Source organism: Gigantopelta aegis, chromosome 12 (genome assembly GCF_016097555.1).
Source record: "Gigantopelta aegis isolate Gae_Host chromosome 12, Gae_host_genome, whole genome shotgun sequence".
Lineage (NCBI taxonomy): Eukaryota > Metazoa > Mollusca > Gastropoda > Neomphalida > Peltospiridae > Gigantopelta > Gigantopelta aegis.
This window is the reverse complement of record NC_054710.1, coordinates 32,876,637-32,893,374: the sequence shown is the minus strand read 5'-3', so window position 1 is coordinate 32,893,374 and position 16,738 is coordinate 32,876,637. Positions and strand designations below refer to the sequence as shown.

Here is a 16,738-nt window from a genome sequence, read left to right as displayed (position 1 = left end):
TGCTAAAAACCATGTTACCATTCTATTTATGCTTCATTTTGACAATTCATCCTAATTTGTATATACATCTTTTGATGTGTTTAAGAACATATATTTAACAAAAGCGCTATGTTAGTGTGACTAGGAACGTGTTAGTTCTTTTAAACTGGTATCCAAATAACCTGTACTCTGCCTGCCTCATGACTAAATATTAACAAATAAAAGTTTATACTTTGGTATGAGTAATAAAGAAATCGAGACAAATCTGTGTTGTTCGAGTATTTGGGCATAACGGGTAAAAAGGGTTAACATCTGCGAACGGTCAAACGCACACGAACACACCCCTAAATCATAAAAAGCTGCCCCATAGACTATAAAATACCCCCCCCCCCCCCCCACGAAAGAAAAAAACAAAAAAAAACAAACACACAAACCCCCTCCCCCAAAAAACCCCCCCCCCCCCCCCCCCAACAATGAAAAAAAAAATGAATGAATGAATGTTTAACGACACCCCAGCACAAAAAATACATCGGCTAATAATAAAATGAAAATCAATAAAAAATTCAAGGTTTAAACAAAAAACAGTCAAAAATCAAACAAAACAACGGAACCAATAAACAAACATTGTTGTATCGCACAGAATCCATGAATATTCGACCCCAACAAAAATTGGCTCCCATCAAACAAAACAACAACCAATACGAAAACAGACTAGTTATTTTTCACAAATACATGTAAAAGAGTAAAATTCGGCACTTCTAAGTGGAACTTCTGTCTAATTCGAGCTACGATTTTATTTAAAGAAACGACACAATATAAAGTAGTACACGCACAATTGTAACAGAATATGTAACAATAAAAAAGAAACGCAAACCAATTTAAAATAATCTGAGCCTGTTAAGGATATAGTTGCATACGAAACAAAAAAACACTTTGGGGTTCTAGGGTTAGCATCATTTTGGCTTCCATATCCGGACACTAATTAAAGACGAAGCCAGGCTTGTCAGCTAGATTGGGGTTTCTGTAGTTGTACGTTCGTTCTTCCCTTCTCCATTTTGTTTCTTTTGAATGTTTCTGTAAAAAATTATAATCTATGCTTTATTATAATGTAAAATTGCTGTATTTTTAATATTATAATAAACAACTTCCAATGACTTAATTGCTAAAGATTAGCATTGAACAAACCAAAATAGAGAGGATGATAAATTACGTACCAGTTATCAGGTGTATAGCTTTGGCAAATGAAAATTAGTTAACGAGTCATATAAACTTATCAAGAACTTGTATGCTACAACGTCTTACACACTATGCTAATACATCTTCTTTAACTCATCTCCATGTAAAATTGTAAAATTTCAGTTATAATTATTGTTCTAGAGCCCTTGCTTCAATACTGGCAGCAACTTATACAGCCATTAACTACATCCGCCTAGATTAATGGAACAGGGAGATTCACAATGAATATACTAAGTATCTTTTGAAGAAAGTAGAACGTCTTATAACGTGTATGAGATGGAAAGCTTTCTACTTGGATACAGATACAATGCGAGTGGCAGTACAGAGGGCAGACACACACACGGTAAATGGTGTTTGAAATATTGAAATTCACCACACCGATCGCTTAATACAGTTTGGAAAATATATATATGGGGGGGGGGGGGGGGGGGATTAAATCGGGGGAGTAAATGAGTACTTTCAAAATACATAAGAGTCTATTTCATGGGTTTTTTTCGAATTCGACTTTTAAGTTTTCACACATTACGAGTTAACATAAAACTTGTATTTATTATATAGATATTTGTAAATTTTTGACAATACTTATGGAAAACACGTAACACCATTATATATTTCTTCCGATTGCACTTTTCCAGAAAATGTACTTCAAATTTCAATAAAAATTATCTTTATTTAATTATTAAATTAATATTTATTTAATAATACTGATAAAGCGATCCTCAAGAAAAAAAAATAATAATAAAAAAATAAAAAAATAAAAAAATAAACAGCCGTAAAACATAACAAATACAAAACGAATTGACGCCGTTAAATTTTAACTTATACTCAATGACAGGACATCATTATTTAGCTTCATATTCAATTCCTTTTAGATATTTTATCGTAATTGCACTTCATATCACTTTTTATAGGTACAATTGTTTAAATTCCTTCTTTCTTTTTTTTCAAATACGATCAGACGCATTGGTGATCATGAAACTTAAATACGAAGAAAGGGACACAGGGGGATAATTTAATCAGGAACTATCACATCACTTTAGCTAAAATACAGTGAAAATATACTGGCTATCACTTTTATGGTTTCTGTAGAGCTATATATTTCATTCCTATGTACATAACACATAGATATTATTATACGAGCTGGTGTGTCGTACTGATTTTACGAAACAAGTGTCAGGATTATTGTATTATCCGAGCGAGAGTAATACATGAATCCTGACACGAGTTTCATAAAATCAGTACGATTCACATGCGAGTGTAATAATTTCCATATTATCCAAAACATTATTTTCATGAATAACAAGCTAGGATGATGTCAAAACGTTTCAAATGTGACTAAAAAGAGACGACGAAACACGTCATTTTCCGAAATGACGTCATTGTGATAAGCGTTTACACTGGGGAAGCCGCACTAAGTTATGACGTCGCTTCCCAAAATGACGTCATTCGATTTGCACGTGAAATCATTATTACACATATGGGTCATACTGGTTATATTTCCCTGAATATCTTGAACCAAGTGGATAATAAAATGAAGTACGACATGAGAAAAATTACCACCTCAAATAAGCTAAGTGTTTATGCAGATAAAACAATACATATCTGTAGGTAGAAGAGCAAACCTATGATAGGTTGATCACCGAAATGCCAGCTTGCAGATACCACAATAATATTATGAAGGAAATATATATGTGTGTGCGTATGTATGTATATACAGTCAACTGTCTTTAAACGATCACATAAGTGAGTAGAGAAAAGTAACCGCTTAGGACAGATGGCCGCGCTATTATAGGTTGCCACATATACAGTCTTTAAAATGTATATTGTTTCTTTCTTTTACCGTATACTATACTGCTAATTAATTGTTGTGAGGTCCATAGTTGACTATACATCAACTTCATGTGATGTATTGTCGTAGTAAGTGAATCTACAAATGTCAAACTTAGCCTACCCGGAGGCAGTTGGATGCATTCCAGAGATTTTTTTTATTTATTGATAGACGGTAGAGATGTCGGGATTGAATGGATACTAGTATTACTGAAGGTACAATGATCGCTTATTTGCTTCACCTTATCACTGTTGGTAAAGCTATCCCTTTTATATAATAGTAAACATTTACTTGGTCGCTTAATACAGAAATTTGGGATCCGATTTAGGTGGCCGCGTTAGACAGATGCCCGCTTATTATAAGTGCATTTACATTAACATCGTCTGGGAGGAAAACCAGTGGCCGCTTACCGTTGATTACAGGTGCCCGCTATAAATCAGGGTTTCTGCCAGAGAGTAAAACGGGTATGGCTTTTGACAAACATCATTACTTTTATCATTACTAACCCTAAACGTGACCCATTTTCTTTCTGGGGGAGGCCCCTATACCCGTTCACTGTGGTTGCATTCAATTACATAGCACATTACCCAAAAATGTATTTCTGTGTGTTTTGTGGGGTGGTATACGAATTTTAAGATTCGAACTCCGTGAAATTCGAACTATTTTCCCGTCCCCATTCAAGTTCGAGTTATTGAAGCTTGGCTGTGTATTTTATAAATGATTTAATTACCTCTTGTAAATTATCCAAACAGTAGGAACAGCAAGAGCCAGTACAACAGCGATCACAATTCCCGATATAGCACCTGCACCTAAGGCAGACATGCGCTTTGGATCATCTAGAAATATACACTTTCATGTAACATAACAATAACATTCACTGCTATAACGCTTTGGCCTAAACGTAAACACCAACATCTGCACAAATCTAAGAAACATTTCTGCAGTATATATATATATATATATATATATATATATATATACATATACATATACATATACATATACATATACACATACATACACACACGTACACACACATACACTATGGAATGCTTAATAGTTATGAATAATATTAATAATTGCAGGTAGATAGTCGATCGTAACTATTAAATTAAATATGAAATTGTGTGCGGCACATCTTGTCTGACAATGACACTGGACTCGCTATTTCGATTTGTTTGCGCATTTTCATCAATAATGCATTTATTTGCATCGTCAGTATTCAATTAAATTTATTATACGTCATGATGTACGATTTGTTACCTGTGTTTATTCCACTGAAAAATATGTGCATATTTGCTCCTGAAATTGTCTTTATTACCGAGTCAGACAGTAAAAACCTGATCATTAGGCGAGGGAGTGAATTTCTGTATCGTTAGTTTCGTTATTAACTTCTGCATAGGTCAAAGGTACTGGGTTCGGATCCCAGTCGAGGCATGGGAATTTAATCCAGATACCGACTCCAAACCCTGAGAGTGTGCTCCGCAAGGCTCATTGAGTAGGTGTAAACCACTTGCACCGACCAGTGATCCATAACTGATTCAACAAAGGCCATGCCTTCTGCTATCCTGCCTGTGGGAAGCGCAAATAAAACATCCCTTGCTGCCTGTCGTAAAAGAGTAGCCTATGTGGCGACAGCGGGTTTCTTCTAAAAAAAACTATGTCGGAATGGCCATATGTTTGACGTTCAATAGCTGATGATAAGATAAAAAATCGATGTGCCCTAGTGACGTCGATAAACAAAACAAACATTACTTTTGTATTCCAAATTTTATGCTGCAAAATGAAAAAAGATATGATGATATTGTAGTTTAGCGACTAGTTTAGTTTAACAACAAACAAACAAACAAAAAAACTAACACCCGCCCCCCAAAAAAAACACAACAACAAAAAAAAACAAAAAAAACACAAACAAACAACCGTAGCATATATATTATAATAATGAGTCATATCATCATCATGAATTATCAAACGTAGCCTAAAAAGGTTTTCAGAAATGCCCTACTATTTATACATTGGTACAATGCACATCCACTAAGATAACGTGTGTGCTTTCAAAACCTGGTATTTGTAATTGCTATACCTGTGACTGAATGCGTATTTTCCATAAATTATGATAATGAGTGGGCGTAATATAAATCTGATTTTAGCATGTAATTTTCATGTACATAAAAATAAATTAAGTTCAATTTTAATAAAAAATTCTAAAACATACATATCCAAAATTAATGTTTCCAATATTCAGATTTTGGTATACTTTTAGTATGTTATACAGAATTGGTTCATTTGTGCAATTTTCCCTGTGCATACTGTAACCTCACAGTGATGCAGGGGTGAAATATTCTTTGAGAATGGCTAATACAGTACAATTCCTCTTTTTACGCACCTTGTTTGCCGTCAGGTTGCAACCCATGAAGATGGTTGATGGGATCCTGGTGATTGAGTTTGGCCATATCTACGGGTAAGATTTCTAACAAAACATCACTTTGGCACGGAGTTGATATAGACGGGTGGTCAGGAAGGCCCAACCTGATTAATCGGCTGGTCACGTCAAGCTTGAGAGCATACAACCCTTTGTTTTGTTACATTAGCCAAGAACAAACATTGTTTGAATCACTATTTGTATTTGTTGCTCTTGGGGCGGTGGCTAGGGTCAATCAAACCAAAACACTAACTTTTGATGGGACCCTGAAACAGGTCCACACCGAATTTTCAGACTCTTTGCCGTCAGATGAAGAGTCTACAACACTGCACGTCAAAAAATCTAAGGTTATTTCTTTGAACTCTTGGCAAAGGGGTCTTGTCATCAGATCTTCTGATTATAGGGCCTTGATGAAAGTCTTGCCTTTTTGCAATACAAAAAGAGCTTGAAGGCTTGGCTGGAGAGCCGAAAACTTAAGAAAATGAGGAATGGCTCATTGTTGGTTCAGTGTTCAACAGAGTCATTCCAAAAATCTTCTTAAATCAGTGTTAGTCCTCACGCTACTCGTAATGCATCTAAAGGAGTAGTGTGGTCTAGACACTTGGTAGAAGTTAGTGAGGATGATGGTTGCATTGACAGTCAATCGGATACATGTTCGCCGGAATAACGAACTTGTTCTGACAAATACTTTGATCCCAGTATTTAACACGCCTAGCCTTCCAGACTCTATTAAGGCAGAGTATTTGAATATGCATATTGTGCCATACATTCCTAAACCTTTACGGTGTTTTAAATGTGAAACGTTTGGACACGGGCAGAATTAATGTCATACCACACTGACATGTGCTCGTTATGGTCAGTTTGACCATGACGCCAAGGAATGTCAGAATGAATACTCGCGAGAATGCCAAAAGTGAAAGTGGCAAAACAGGTACAGCAGGTTAAAGTAGAAAAGCACCTGTCTTTTACTGATACTAGAACATTGTAGATCCTCCCACACACGTGTCACAGGCAAGTCGTATGCCACAGCTGTAAAGGTTTCTACAGCCAGTGTAGCTATTCAAACTGACAGGACTTTACCAAATCAGTGAGGATAAATTTATGAAGATTTCTGATCTTGAAAAGGTGCAAAAGCTGCTAATGACAAAGTTTCAAAATCTGCCCAGGTGTCTTTGGATTCTGGAAATCCACCAAGAGGCTCATCTTCTGGGGTGCTAGGTCCCAGTAAGCCATCACCATCAAAAACCACAAAAAACCCACAATAAGGATTCTTCTTCGGGACGACTGAAGAAATATAAAAAACCCAGTTCGTTCTGACCAACAACCCTGATGTAGATGATCAAATGGATACAGTGCCATATGATCATCCACAACCACAAAGATCTCATAAGCCAAAGATAACTTCCGTACTTACCCCTAATAACTAATTCAGTAATTCAGTGGAACTGAGGTGGGCTTCGGCCCAATTTTGATGAATTAAGTATTTTAATTAAACAACATACCGGTAATCCTCTTGCAGTGTGTCTTCAGGAAACATTCCTGAAGGCCACTGATCATATTACCATGAGAGGATTTAACCTCCATCATAAATTTCAAGAAACTGAAAACAGAGCATCTGGGGGGGGGGGGGGGGGGGGGGGGGTTCCATATTTGTTAATGAAAACATTCCTCAGAGTATAGCAACATTAACTACTATTTTACAAGGTGTGGCAAACGTTACAGCTCATAAAACTATTACTTTATGTTCAGTTTACTTGCCACCTCGTAATAATTTTAATTTTAATCCTAGTTATATCCAAGATCTTATTGACCAGCTCCATACTCCCTTTATTGTTATAGGAGACTTAAATAGTCACCACACTTTGTGGGGAGGTAAGGATATTAATATTACAGGTAAACAATTGAAACATTTAATTATCAAAAATAACTTAAATTATGTAATGATAAAATGATATTTTCAATCTGCCAGCGGTTGTTTTACTTCTATAGACTTATTCCTTTATAGTCTTTCACTGTTTCTTGATTTAACCTGGACAGTTGGTCCAGACACTTGTGGTAGTGACCAATTTTCCATTATTTTAGAGAATGATGGACCTCCATCACTTTAAATGGTTCAAAGGAGGAAGCTGGCGAAGGCAAATTGGGGTCAGTTTTGGCACCTGTGCAGCACTCGTCTGCATTACTTTGCCATTACTGATGCTGATGATCCCATGTCTTTGTTACCTTCCATCTTCAAGGACATTGCAGATGAAACTATTCCTATAACTTCAGCAGTACCAAAGCGTTTAAATAAACTATGGTTTAATGATACGTGCAAGGATGCATTCAAAGAGCGAAACCGTTTGCTTGAGAGTTTCAAACGTGAACCTACGGGGGATAACCTGGCTGCAGATCAGACAGAGTAAGAAAACACCTTGGAGACATTTTGTTCCCAAGTTGAATTCACAAACATCAGTGAAATCTGTCTGGAATAGGATCCGTAAAATCAAACGTAAGAAATTCAGTAATACAGTTCATCATTTGTCTGTCAATGATACGAATATCACGTCTCATCGTGACATTGCCAATGCATTGGCAGACAACTTTTCTCATAACACTTCTTCAGCTTTAAGTGCAGATGCTTTTACATCTATCACAACTAAAGCTGAAATGCAGTCCATTAATTTTTCATCTGAAAATGCTGAAGTATACAATAGGCACTTCTCTGTGGAGGAATTGCAGGATGCACTTTGTCGAGCCCATGATACTTCAGTAGGACCGGATGCAATTATTATTCCTATTCCCAAGCCTGGTAAAGATCCAACTAATCCTACTAGCTATCGCCCTATCGTTTTGACAAGCTGCATTTGTAAAACCATGGAACGAATGATCAATCATAGACTTATATGATATCCTGAATCTCACAAATTGCTCACTAACGTGCAATGTGGGTTCAGATCTAGACGTACGGCAGTTGATCATCTTGTTATATTTGAAATGTTTTGCAGGGAAGCTTTCATCCATAATCAACACTTAGTGTTATTTATTTGGAAAAATCTTACGATATCACGTGGAAGTATGACATTTTAAAAGACCTCCATAGCATGGGCCTTAGAGGTCGACTTCCGGTTTTTATAACAATGCATATAAAAGATCCCTTGCTGCTAATCGAAAAAGAGTAGCCCATGAAGTTGCGACAGCGGGTTTCCTCTCTCAATATCTGTGTGGTCCTTAACCATGGTGCCATATAACCATAAATTAAATGTGATGAATGTGTCGTTAAATAAAACATTTATTTTGTTCCTGTTTTTGTTTCTCAATGTTTAAAAGATAGATTTGTTAAAGTGTGAAAAATTAACATCATCACCCAGTGCTATAGATCGTCCAATATTAGTATCATTGGACATAAGTTGCAGCTTTGTTTGAATAAACTTCATCAATGGACAACTGACAATGGCTTTAGATTCTCAAAGGCAAAAACGGTTTGTATGCATTTCTGCCAGAACAGAGGTCTCCACTTAAGATCCACCGTTGTATTTGGACAAAAATCCAATTCCAGTTGTGGAGGAGACTACATTTCTGGGGGTTATGTTTGGCATAGTAGATATGGTGGCAGGGGCAGACGTGTGTGTGTGTGTGTGTGTGTGTGTGTGTGTGTGTGTGTGTGTGCACACGTGTACGCGCATGTGTGTGCGTGCCTGTGCGAGTATGTGTGTGTGTGCGAACGTGTGTGTGTGTGCGCGTGCGTGTATGTGTGTACGCGCGGTGTAGTTGTGTGTGTGTGTGTGTCTGTTTGTTTCTAAGTTTGTAATTAGTGGGTTTTGTTAATGTAGCCGAAGTAACAAACAAGTTGTAGAAAGTAAAATGTCTCATTACCAAACAAATTGTTTCAAATTATTCTATACAATGAATAGATTCAATACAATTTAATAGACAATAATTTGTTTAACGTAAGGTCATGTATATTATTAATATATTTATATTATTATGCATATAGGACTTTGCAAGAAAATAATAACATAGATTTCTTGATTCCGCAAATGCAATAACTGATATCTTTATACAGTGCTCCATTTGACACAAGGGAAATAATTTTCACTTCCACCAAATTTGTTTCAGTAATTTGTTTTGTATTTTTTATTCTTCTTGCCCCATAAAGACCTTGATAATTTGCCGTTGTTCTCCAGTGTGTCCACAAAATTGCTGTGTTGCCCTACTGATTCCATGACTCTGATTCCAAGACAAGTGGATTATCCCTCTGTAATTCAAACTAAGCTTTTGTCAGCCCTTGCAATGTAACGTGACCTGTTTGTGTTCCTTCCAGAATTAAATATGCCACACTAGTTTGCTTAATACTTACCTTTTACTATCAATGTGAAGTTACTAGATTTAACGTATGATGACACAATGTTTTTAGCTGTACATGTGTACGCCCCTTCGTGGTTCTTAGCAATATTTGTCAGTTGTAACTTAGAGCTTGCTGACAGGTTCTGACTTCCACGTGTCCATGAAAAGGAGCATGATGGTGTACAGTTTGCATTGCAGGTCACAGTCAGACTGTTCCCTCCTCCGACAGTGGCAGGTGAGCGAGGACTGAATGTAACAGAGTTTCGACCACCTGCAAATAATGTTGTTTTTAAATTAAAGCTACAAGCAACAATTGCATAACTTCAGAACATTATCTGACATGCTTAAAATCGTACATGTGTTTTAGTCTTGATAACAATTATCGTATACATTAGCCTTGATAAGAATGATTGTAAGCATTGTAAATTAGTCTCGGTAATTACTAACGTTAACAATAACCCTGTGAAAAATGGGTAAATCGCCATGAAAGTTAAACTTGATCTGTAACAGTACATGTACATAATAGAGCTGTATATAAATGTTGTATGAATGAATGAATGAATGTTTAACGACACCCCAGCACGAAAAATACATCGGCCATTGGGTGTCAAACTATGGTAATGGAAACAAATAAGGTGATGATCAACATCAACAGAAAAATTCAAGATATAAATAAAAACAGTGTAAAGAACTGTGCAAAATACAAATATCACAGAGAGATACTGACTTTTACTCTAAACTTCAAAGTGTGCTGTATAGTCCATTCTCAAAGAGAATGTTACACCCCTGCACCACGGTGAGGTTACAGCACGCGCAGGGGAAATGTATGAATATGCAGTCATCGTTCTGAATCGTTTGTGAGAATCGTTTGGAATTCTTGCATGGCTGCTGTGTAGTCGATATAACAAAATTAAAAATAGAGAAAAAGAGAGATAGACCGTCACGCTGGTTGTTGCAGTTTTCAACTGGTCTGTGTAATAATAGCAATGACATGTTCGTTTTTTAATAAATATTTGTGTACCATATTTTTTGTGTAAAACTTGATCTGTAACAGTACACAAATGCCAAAATATTTAATGTTATATCTCATTCAGAAACCAAAATCCACAAAAAATTACAATTTTGTAAGCATAACTAAAAACTGACCACATGCTACCTACCTGTGTGTATAATATTAAGATAACATATTTTATTATTATTATTGTTATTATTTTATTTATTTTTCACTTGTAAGAATATCTGTACGAATACAGCTTTTGGTGGTCAGCATGTGGTACGATTGATGCTGTACTGTTTTGTTATGTGAAATATGACACACGTCCACCATAAACTGTTGGTATAACTTTTTTTTTGTTGAACGTTTCATTGACACTTTTGAAGAAAATGTCCTTGACCATGGACTTTTAACAAAAAATGTGAATACAAATAACCTTTAATTACTCATTATTTCATGACACTACTGCGAAAACATACCTGACGAAGCGATCCTCCAAAAATACTGCAAAACAAAAGCCTAAATCGAACTTGGTAAACTTTAAATTAAACTCAACAACAGGACATTATGTTACCATTATTTGGTTTAGTAGTCAATCAGTTTTATATATTTTACTGTCATTGCACTTCATATCAATTTGTTTTTTTTTGTTTTTTAAATAGGTATAATTATTTAAATTTCTTCTAATAAATGAATGAATGTTTAATGACACCCCAGCACGAAAAATACATCGGCTATTGGGTGTCAAACTATGGTAATGCAAATAAATAAAGTGATGTGCAAATCGATTACATCCGGTGATTGATGATCAAATTCCAACACCAGTCTGTTATTGGTGTATAAATGATGTTCTCACTAATGGACATTTAAGAAAAGAAAATATTTTCATAAACATATACAGCCCAAAGGCTAGAGTATATAAATGCATAAATAAATCAGTTACTCACTGTAAACTGGTAGACTAAACTTCTCACTGAGTGTTGTAGCTGTATTCAGTCCACACCACCAGTCTGTGGCATCACGTTCTGTAGCTCTGTTAATCTTATAAATATACTTCTTAGTGGTGGACGAGCTGCTGTTTGTTCCACTCCCACAGAATGCAGAGTAACCTGACTGGATTCTAAACACTGAACATGAACCGCCATCCTGTGTAATAATACCAACTGGACTAACTGATGGTGTGTAAAAGAATTGCACTGCATCCACAAGACTAGCTGCCTGTGTGATTGTACAAGTGAATGTAAACGACTCGTTCATCACTGCATAAGAGGAAGAAGACCCAGAAAGAACCACTGATGCGTCTGAAAAAACCCCCAAAACCCCCAAGAAACACTGTATTAAAGGGACATTCCTGAGTGTGCTGCATTGTAAGATGTTTCCAACTAATAAAATATTTCTACGATTAAACATACATATTAAATATATTTTCTTGTTTAGAATATCAGTCTGTATATTTAATGTGTTTCTGGTCGTCTTAATATTTGTAAGAAGCCCAGACTGGATTTTGTAAAATGACATTTACGCTAGTACAAATATTAGAACGATGAGAAATACGTTTACTATATAGCCACTAATATGTTACACAGGAAAATATATTTGATATGTGATTACAATCATTAAAAAGTAACATCTTAAAAATTGCAGCAAACTCGGGAATGTCCCTTTAAAGGAAGAGCCACAAAATAAAAGTGATGCAACTATAAGAACAGCAATTAACATGTTAACAATAGTGGAAGAAAGAAATGTTATCAGTTGTTTTAATTCATGCTGAGAAGCCCATACGACACGTAATACAGTGTCCATGCAAACTTATTAATTAACTATGTACTATGGTCATTATGATGGTGCAGCATCTTCACTATTATCCACAAATGCAGGTTCCACATTTGGAACTTATCGAGATGTAAAACATTCCAAGTTTCTTTCACCTACATGGCATTATTTAACAATCATCTTCCTTGTACCCGTGCAGGGTACCATGTTGAATACAGTTTCATGAGAATCAGCAATGCCAGTTTCCTCTAGTGTGCGTATTTTATCCTATAACCTCTACTCCCATTCTCGAAATAGATATGTAACACAGTGTAAAGAACTGTGCAAAAATTACAAATATCACAGATAGGTAAATTTGTTTCACAGAAAAATTATAATAAAAGGATTCCATCACATTTCGTTGTCCAAATATATCGTTTCTAGTTCCTTGAGATGAACGAATGTTTAACGACACCCCAGCACGACAAATACATCGGTTATTAGGTGTCAAACTATGGTAACCTTGAGAGGAGTACACACCACCAAATGTGGCATACCGTGATCATACTGAGGTGGAGGATCCTTCTTCAAGATAAATGAATGGGTCAAGTAAGTATGATCGATGCAAACACAGCACGAAACTATTGCATCCTTCCTGCAGTGCCTATAGGAGGACTTCCAGTCTTCTAAGAATGGCTTAACAACATAAAGCCTGTTTGCAACTGCACCGTCCCAATCATGTTGCCAAGTCGAAAAAATAAAATTGTTGATACTATGTTTAAAATCAGTTTATATGCGCACCAACCCTGGTGTGAAACAAATCCAAAGCAGACTTGGCAGCTGAATCTGCCTTTTCATTACCCCTAATGGCAACACGAAAGTCAGTCGTGAAAATAATCAATTTGGATGCAATCTAATCCTTTATTTCTTCTAAGGATTTTAATGACTGCTCAAACTTCACCACTAAAAATTGATGCGGAGTCACGCAGTCTCATGGAAAGTATTGTGTCTCATGGAAAAAACTGTAACACAAGCCCCAGAATTCCCATCCTGTGATCCATCTGTACAAACAGGAATGTAATCATGGTACCGGTCTTAAATCTCCATAAAAAATTGCTTATACGCAACAGCATCTGTACGATCTTTCTTCAAAAGCGCAAGATCAAACACAATTTTAGATGGTGTAATACACCAAGGTGGTAAAACAACATATGAAGGAGTCACAAAGTGTTAGTTAAATGAATGTTGAAAATTGACTCCAAAAAACCGCTTAATGCGAATACCAAATGTACGAATAGCATTTGGCCTTGCATCAAACAAATTCGTATATTTGTTATCAAACCCCGCAGTACAGAGAAAGCTTTGTACGTCTAGCACTCAAACAAGGTCCGCGAGCATCAACATACACGCTCTCTGCAGATGTTCTAAATGCACCAAAACAAAGCCTATGTCCCTGGTTGTGTATGTGATCTAGCACCTGGAAGTAAGTCTTGCGTGCCGACCGATACACAATGCATCCATAATCAAGTTTTGATCTCAAACAAGATCTATATAGACAGAGCATAACTTCCCAGTCTGCCCCATTCTCTATTACCAATAACTTTGAAAATATTAAGAGCTTTTAAGCTCGTCTTTTTAACATATAAGATAGGTTCCAATCAAAAATAACACCCACAAATTTAGCCTCCTCCACAACTGAAATTGGATTTTTGTCCAAAAGCAACTGTAGATCTAAGTGGAGACCTCGTTTCTGGCAGCTATGCGTTGCAAACGTTTTTGCCTTTGAGAATCTATGGCCATTGATGAAGTTTATCCAAACAAAGCTGCAACTTACATTCGATGATACTCATATCAGACGATCTGTAACAAATCTGAAAATCATTGACATATAACGAGCAATCCACACCAGGTGTTAAACACTGGGTGATGTTATTAATTATCACAAAAATAAAGTTTACACAGATGTTTGTGAATTCAACTTGGAGATGATTTCTTACTCTTTCTGATCTCTCTGCGAGCCTTAGCGCTAGCAATGCAATAGCCATCCAGGTTATCCCCAGTAGGTTCACGTTTGAACCTCTTAAGCAACCTGTTTCGCTCTTTGAATGTATCCTTGCACGTATCATTAAACTATGGTTTATTGAAATGCCTTGGTACTGCCATAGTCTTAGGTATAGTTTCATCTGCAATGTTCTTCAAGATGGAAGTGAACAAAGACATGGGATCTTCAGCATCAGTAATGGCAAATTGTTGCAGACGAGTGCTGCACAGATGCCGAAAGTGACCCCAATTTGCCCTCGCCAACTTCCACCTTTGAGCCCTTTCGAGTGATGGAGGTCCATCATTCTCCAAAATAATGGGCAAGTGGTCACTATCACAAGGGTCTGGACCAACTTTGCAGGAAATTTCACGGCATTTTCACAGTATGACTGAATTAGTCATCAGGTGGAAGTACAGGAGTTCTGTTTAACTTATAATAGAGGTTAAATCCTCTCCTTGTTCTCCGGGAAGTTTCCTGAAGACACATTGCAAGAGGATTATGTTTCTGAATCAAAATACTTAATTCATAAAAATTGGGCTTAAGCCCACGGTCATTCCAGTGAATGACTGAATTAGTCATTAGGAGGAAGTATGGGAGTGATCTTTGGCTTTGATGCTGATCATTCAGCATCCAAAACCTCATACTTATTACTAGTCTGAATCAAATGTTGTTCAGACTTTTTTCAGCCGTACAGAACAGCTATCTTTATGGTTAGATTTTTTTTTTTTTTTTAGCCCGAGGGACACTGCGGGCTGACACCCCAGAACTCGACCTACTTGACTGGCTAGTGATAGACATATGATTGGTCATTTGAGAAACGTCTTTTTGTTTTTGTGTAACGTTTTGAGCGTTTTGAGCCTTTGCTGCCTGCTTTTCTGCTTTTTCAATATCAGACAGTTTTTGGGGTTGTTTTTTTTGCTCATCATAACGTCATGTCAAATCAGTGTTGGTAGCGACACTCTTGGTGGAAACCTCGACAACAGCTGCATATGACTTATCAGTCACAACTGGTGTTACAATTTCCACCAATTTCCTTACTTCGGGAAGGGAGACATGTTTCTCAACCTTCATCTGTTGAACCCTTTTCTCCATTTACCACTTCGCACACTCACGGAAGTATGAAAAGTGATTCCTCTTGCAAGTAAGACATGTAATATCTAGTGTGCATGTCTTACTGTCGTGGTCAAACTGACCACGATGATCACAGGTCAGCCGACCATGACAGAATTTCTGATCATGGCCATATTTCTGGCACTTGAAACAGCTCAACGGGTTAGGAATATACCTGTGGGTGGTGCATATAAAAGATCCCTTGCTGCTAATCGGAAATAGTAGCCCATGAAGTGGTGACAACGAGTTTCCTATCTCAATATGTGTGGTCCTTAACCACATGTCTGACGCCATATAACCATAAATAAAATGTGTTGAGTGCGTCCTTAAATAAAACATTTCCTTCCTTCCTTCCAATTAAAACAGCGTAACGTAGGGATCTACACCCACCCAGCCCCTCGAGCTTTACATATTTGAATGGTTCCTCAACTGGTTCGTGTCAATATAGTTATATTCAAAATTAACTCACTCGTACTGCCATGTAATAAACTAACCTAAAGAAACATCACAGTTTAGCACAAACGCCAACAGGAATGACTTCCATAACATAGATACTTTCCTTGGGCTCCAGCATGACAAACTGACTAACTTCCCTGTTGAGAACATCTTCCAGTGCGAGTCATGCACTTCAAAGTCAAGAATATTGCACTGCCCTTCGCTAGTTCGTTTCTTTTCTAACACTTCGTTTTATTTATTCTGGAAGAAAGCACTCAACACGCGTTACAATCTGAAATCAAATGAACCAATATATTGGAATCTTTGTCAAAAAGTAAACAAACAAACAAGAATACATAATAAAAACAAAATTTAATTATTGTGATGTTTAAGGATCAAATTTATTTCATGCAATTATTATTATTATTATATTATTATTTTGTTATTAATTTAAAGAGCCTTTTTGAAAATGTGTGATACCCCTAACAAGATCAAAGTTCAACGACCTGTATCTCAAAGACTAATTGAACTGGAAGTCCAGCAGTGTCCCAAATGTCATTAAACTCTTAGAGTGGTCCTAAAAGTGATTGATTTCACATGGAATGCCCTAAAAGA

General features: G+C 36.5%; 1 protein-coding gene across 1 annotated transcript; it reads right to left on the bottom strand.

Moving 5' to 3' along the window:
* Positions 1-682: 682 nt before the first annotated feature.
* Positions 683-16,409, bottom strand: LOC121385788 (protein amalgam-like). Its single transcript, XM_041516574.1, has 5 exons — positions 16,183-16,409; positions 11,733-12,086; positions 9,805-10,062; positions 3,774-3,879; positions 683-1,053 (listed from the first exon to the last, which is right to left on the bottom strand). The coding sequence occupies exons 1-5, from the start codon at positions 16,292-16,294 to the stop codon at positions 987-989; spliced, it is 897 nt and encodes a 298-aa protein (XP_041372508.1). The 5' UTR covers positions 16,295-16,409; the 3' UTR covers positions 683-986.
* Positions 16,410-16,738: the final 329 nt, after the last annotated feature.

What these genes read in the sequence shown, in the direction of transcription:
- LOC121385788 (XM_041516574.1), bottom strand. Translation starts at nt 16,294, where the DNA reads ATGTTCTCAACAGGGAAGTTAGTCAGTTTGTCATGCTGGAGCCCAAGG. An exon ending in AAACTGTGATGTTTCTTTAG is followed by an intron (nt 12,087 to 16,182) that starts GTTAGTTTATTA and finishes GGGTTTTTTCAG; the next exon opens with ACGCATCAGTGGTTCTTTCT. An exon ending in GTTTAGTCTACCAGTTTACA is followed by an intron (nt 10,063 to 11,732) that starts GTGAGTAACTGA and finishes CATTATTTGCAG; the next exon opens with GTGGTCGAAACTCTGTTACA.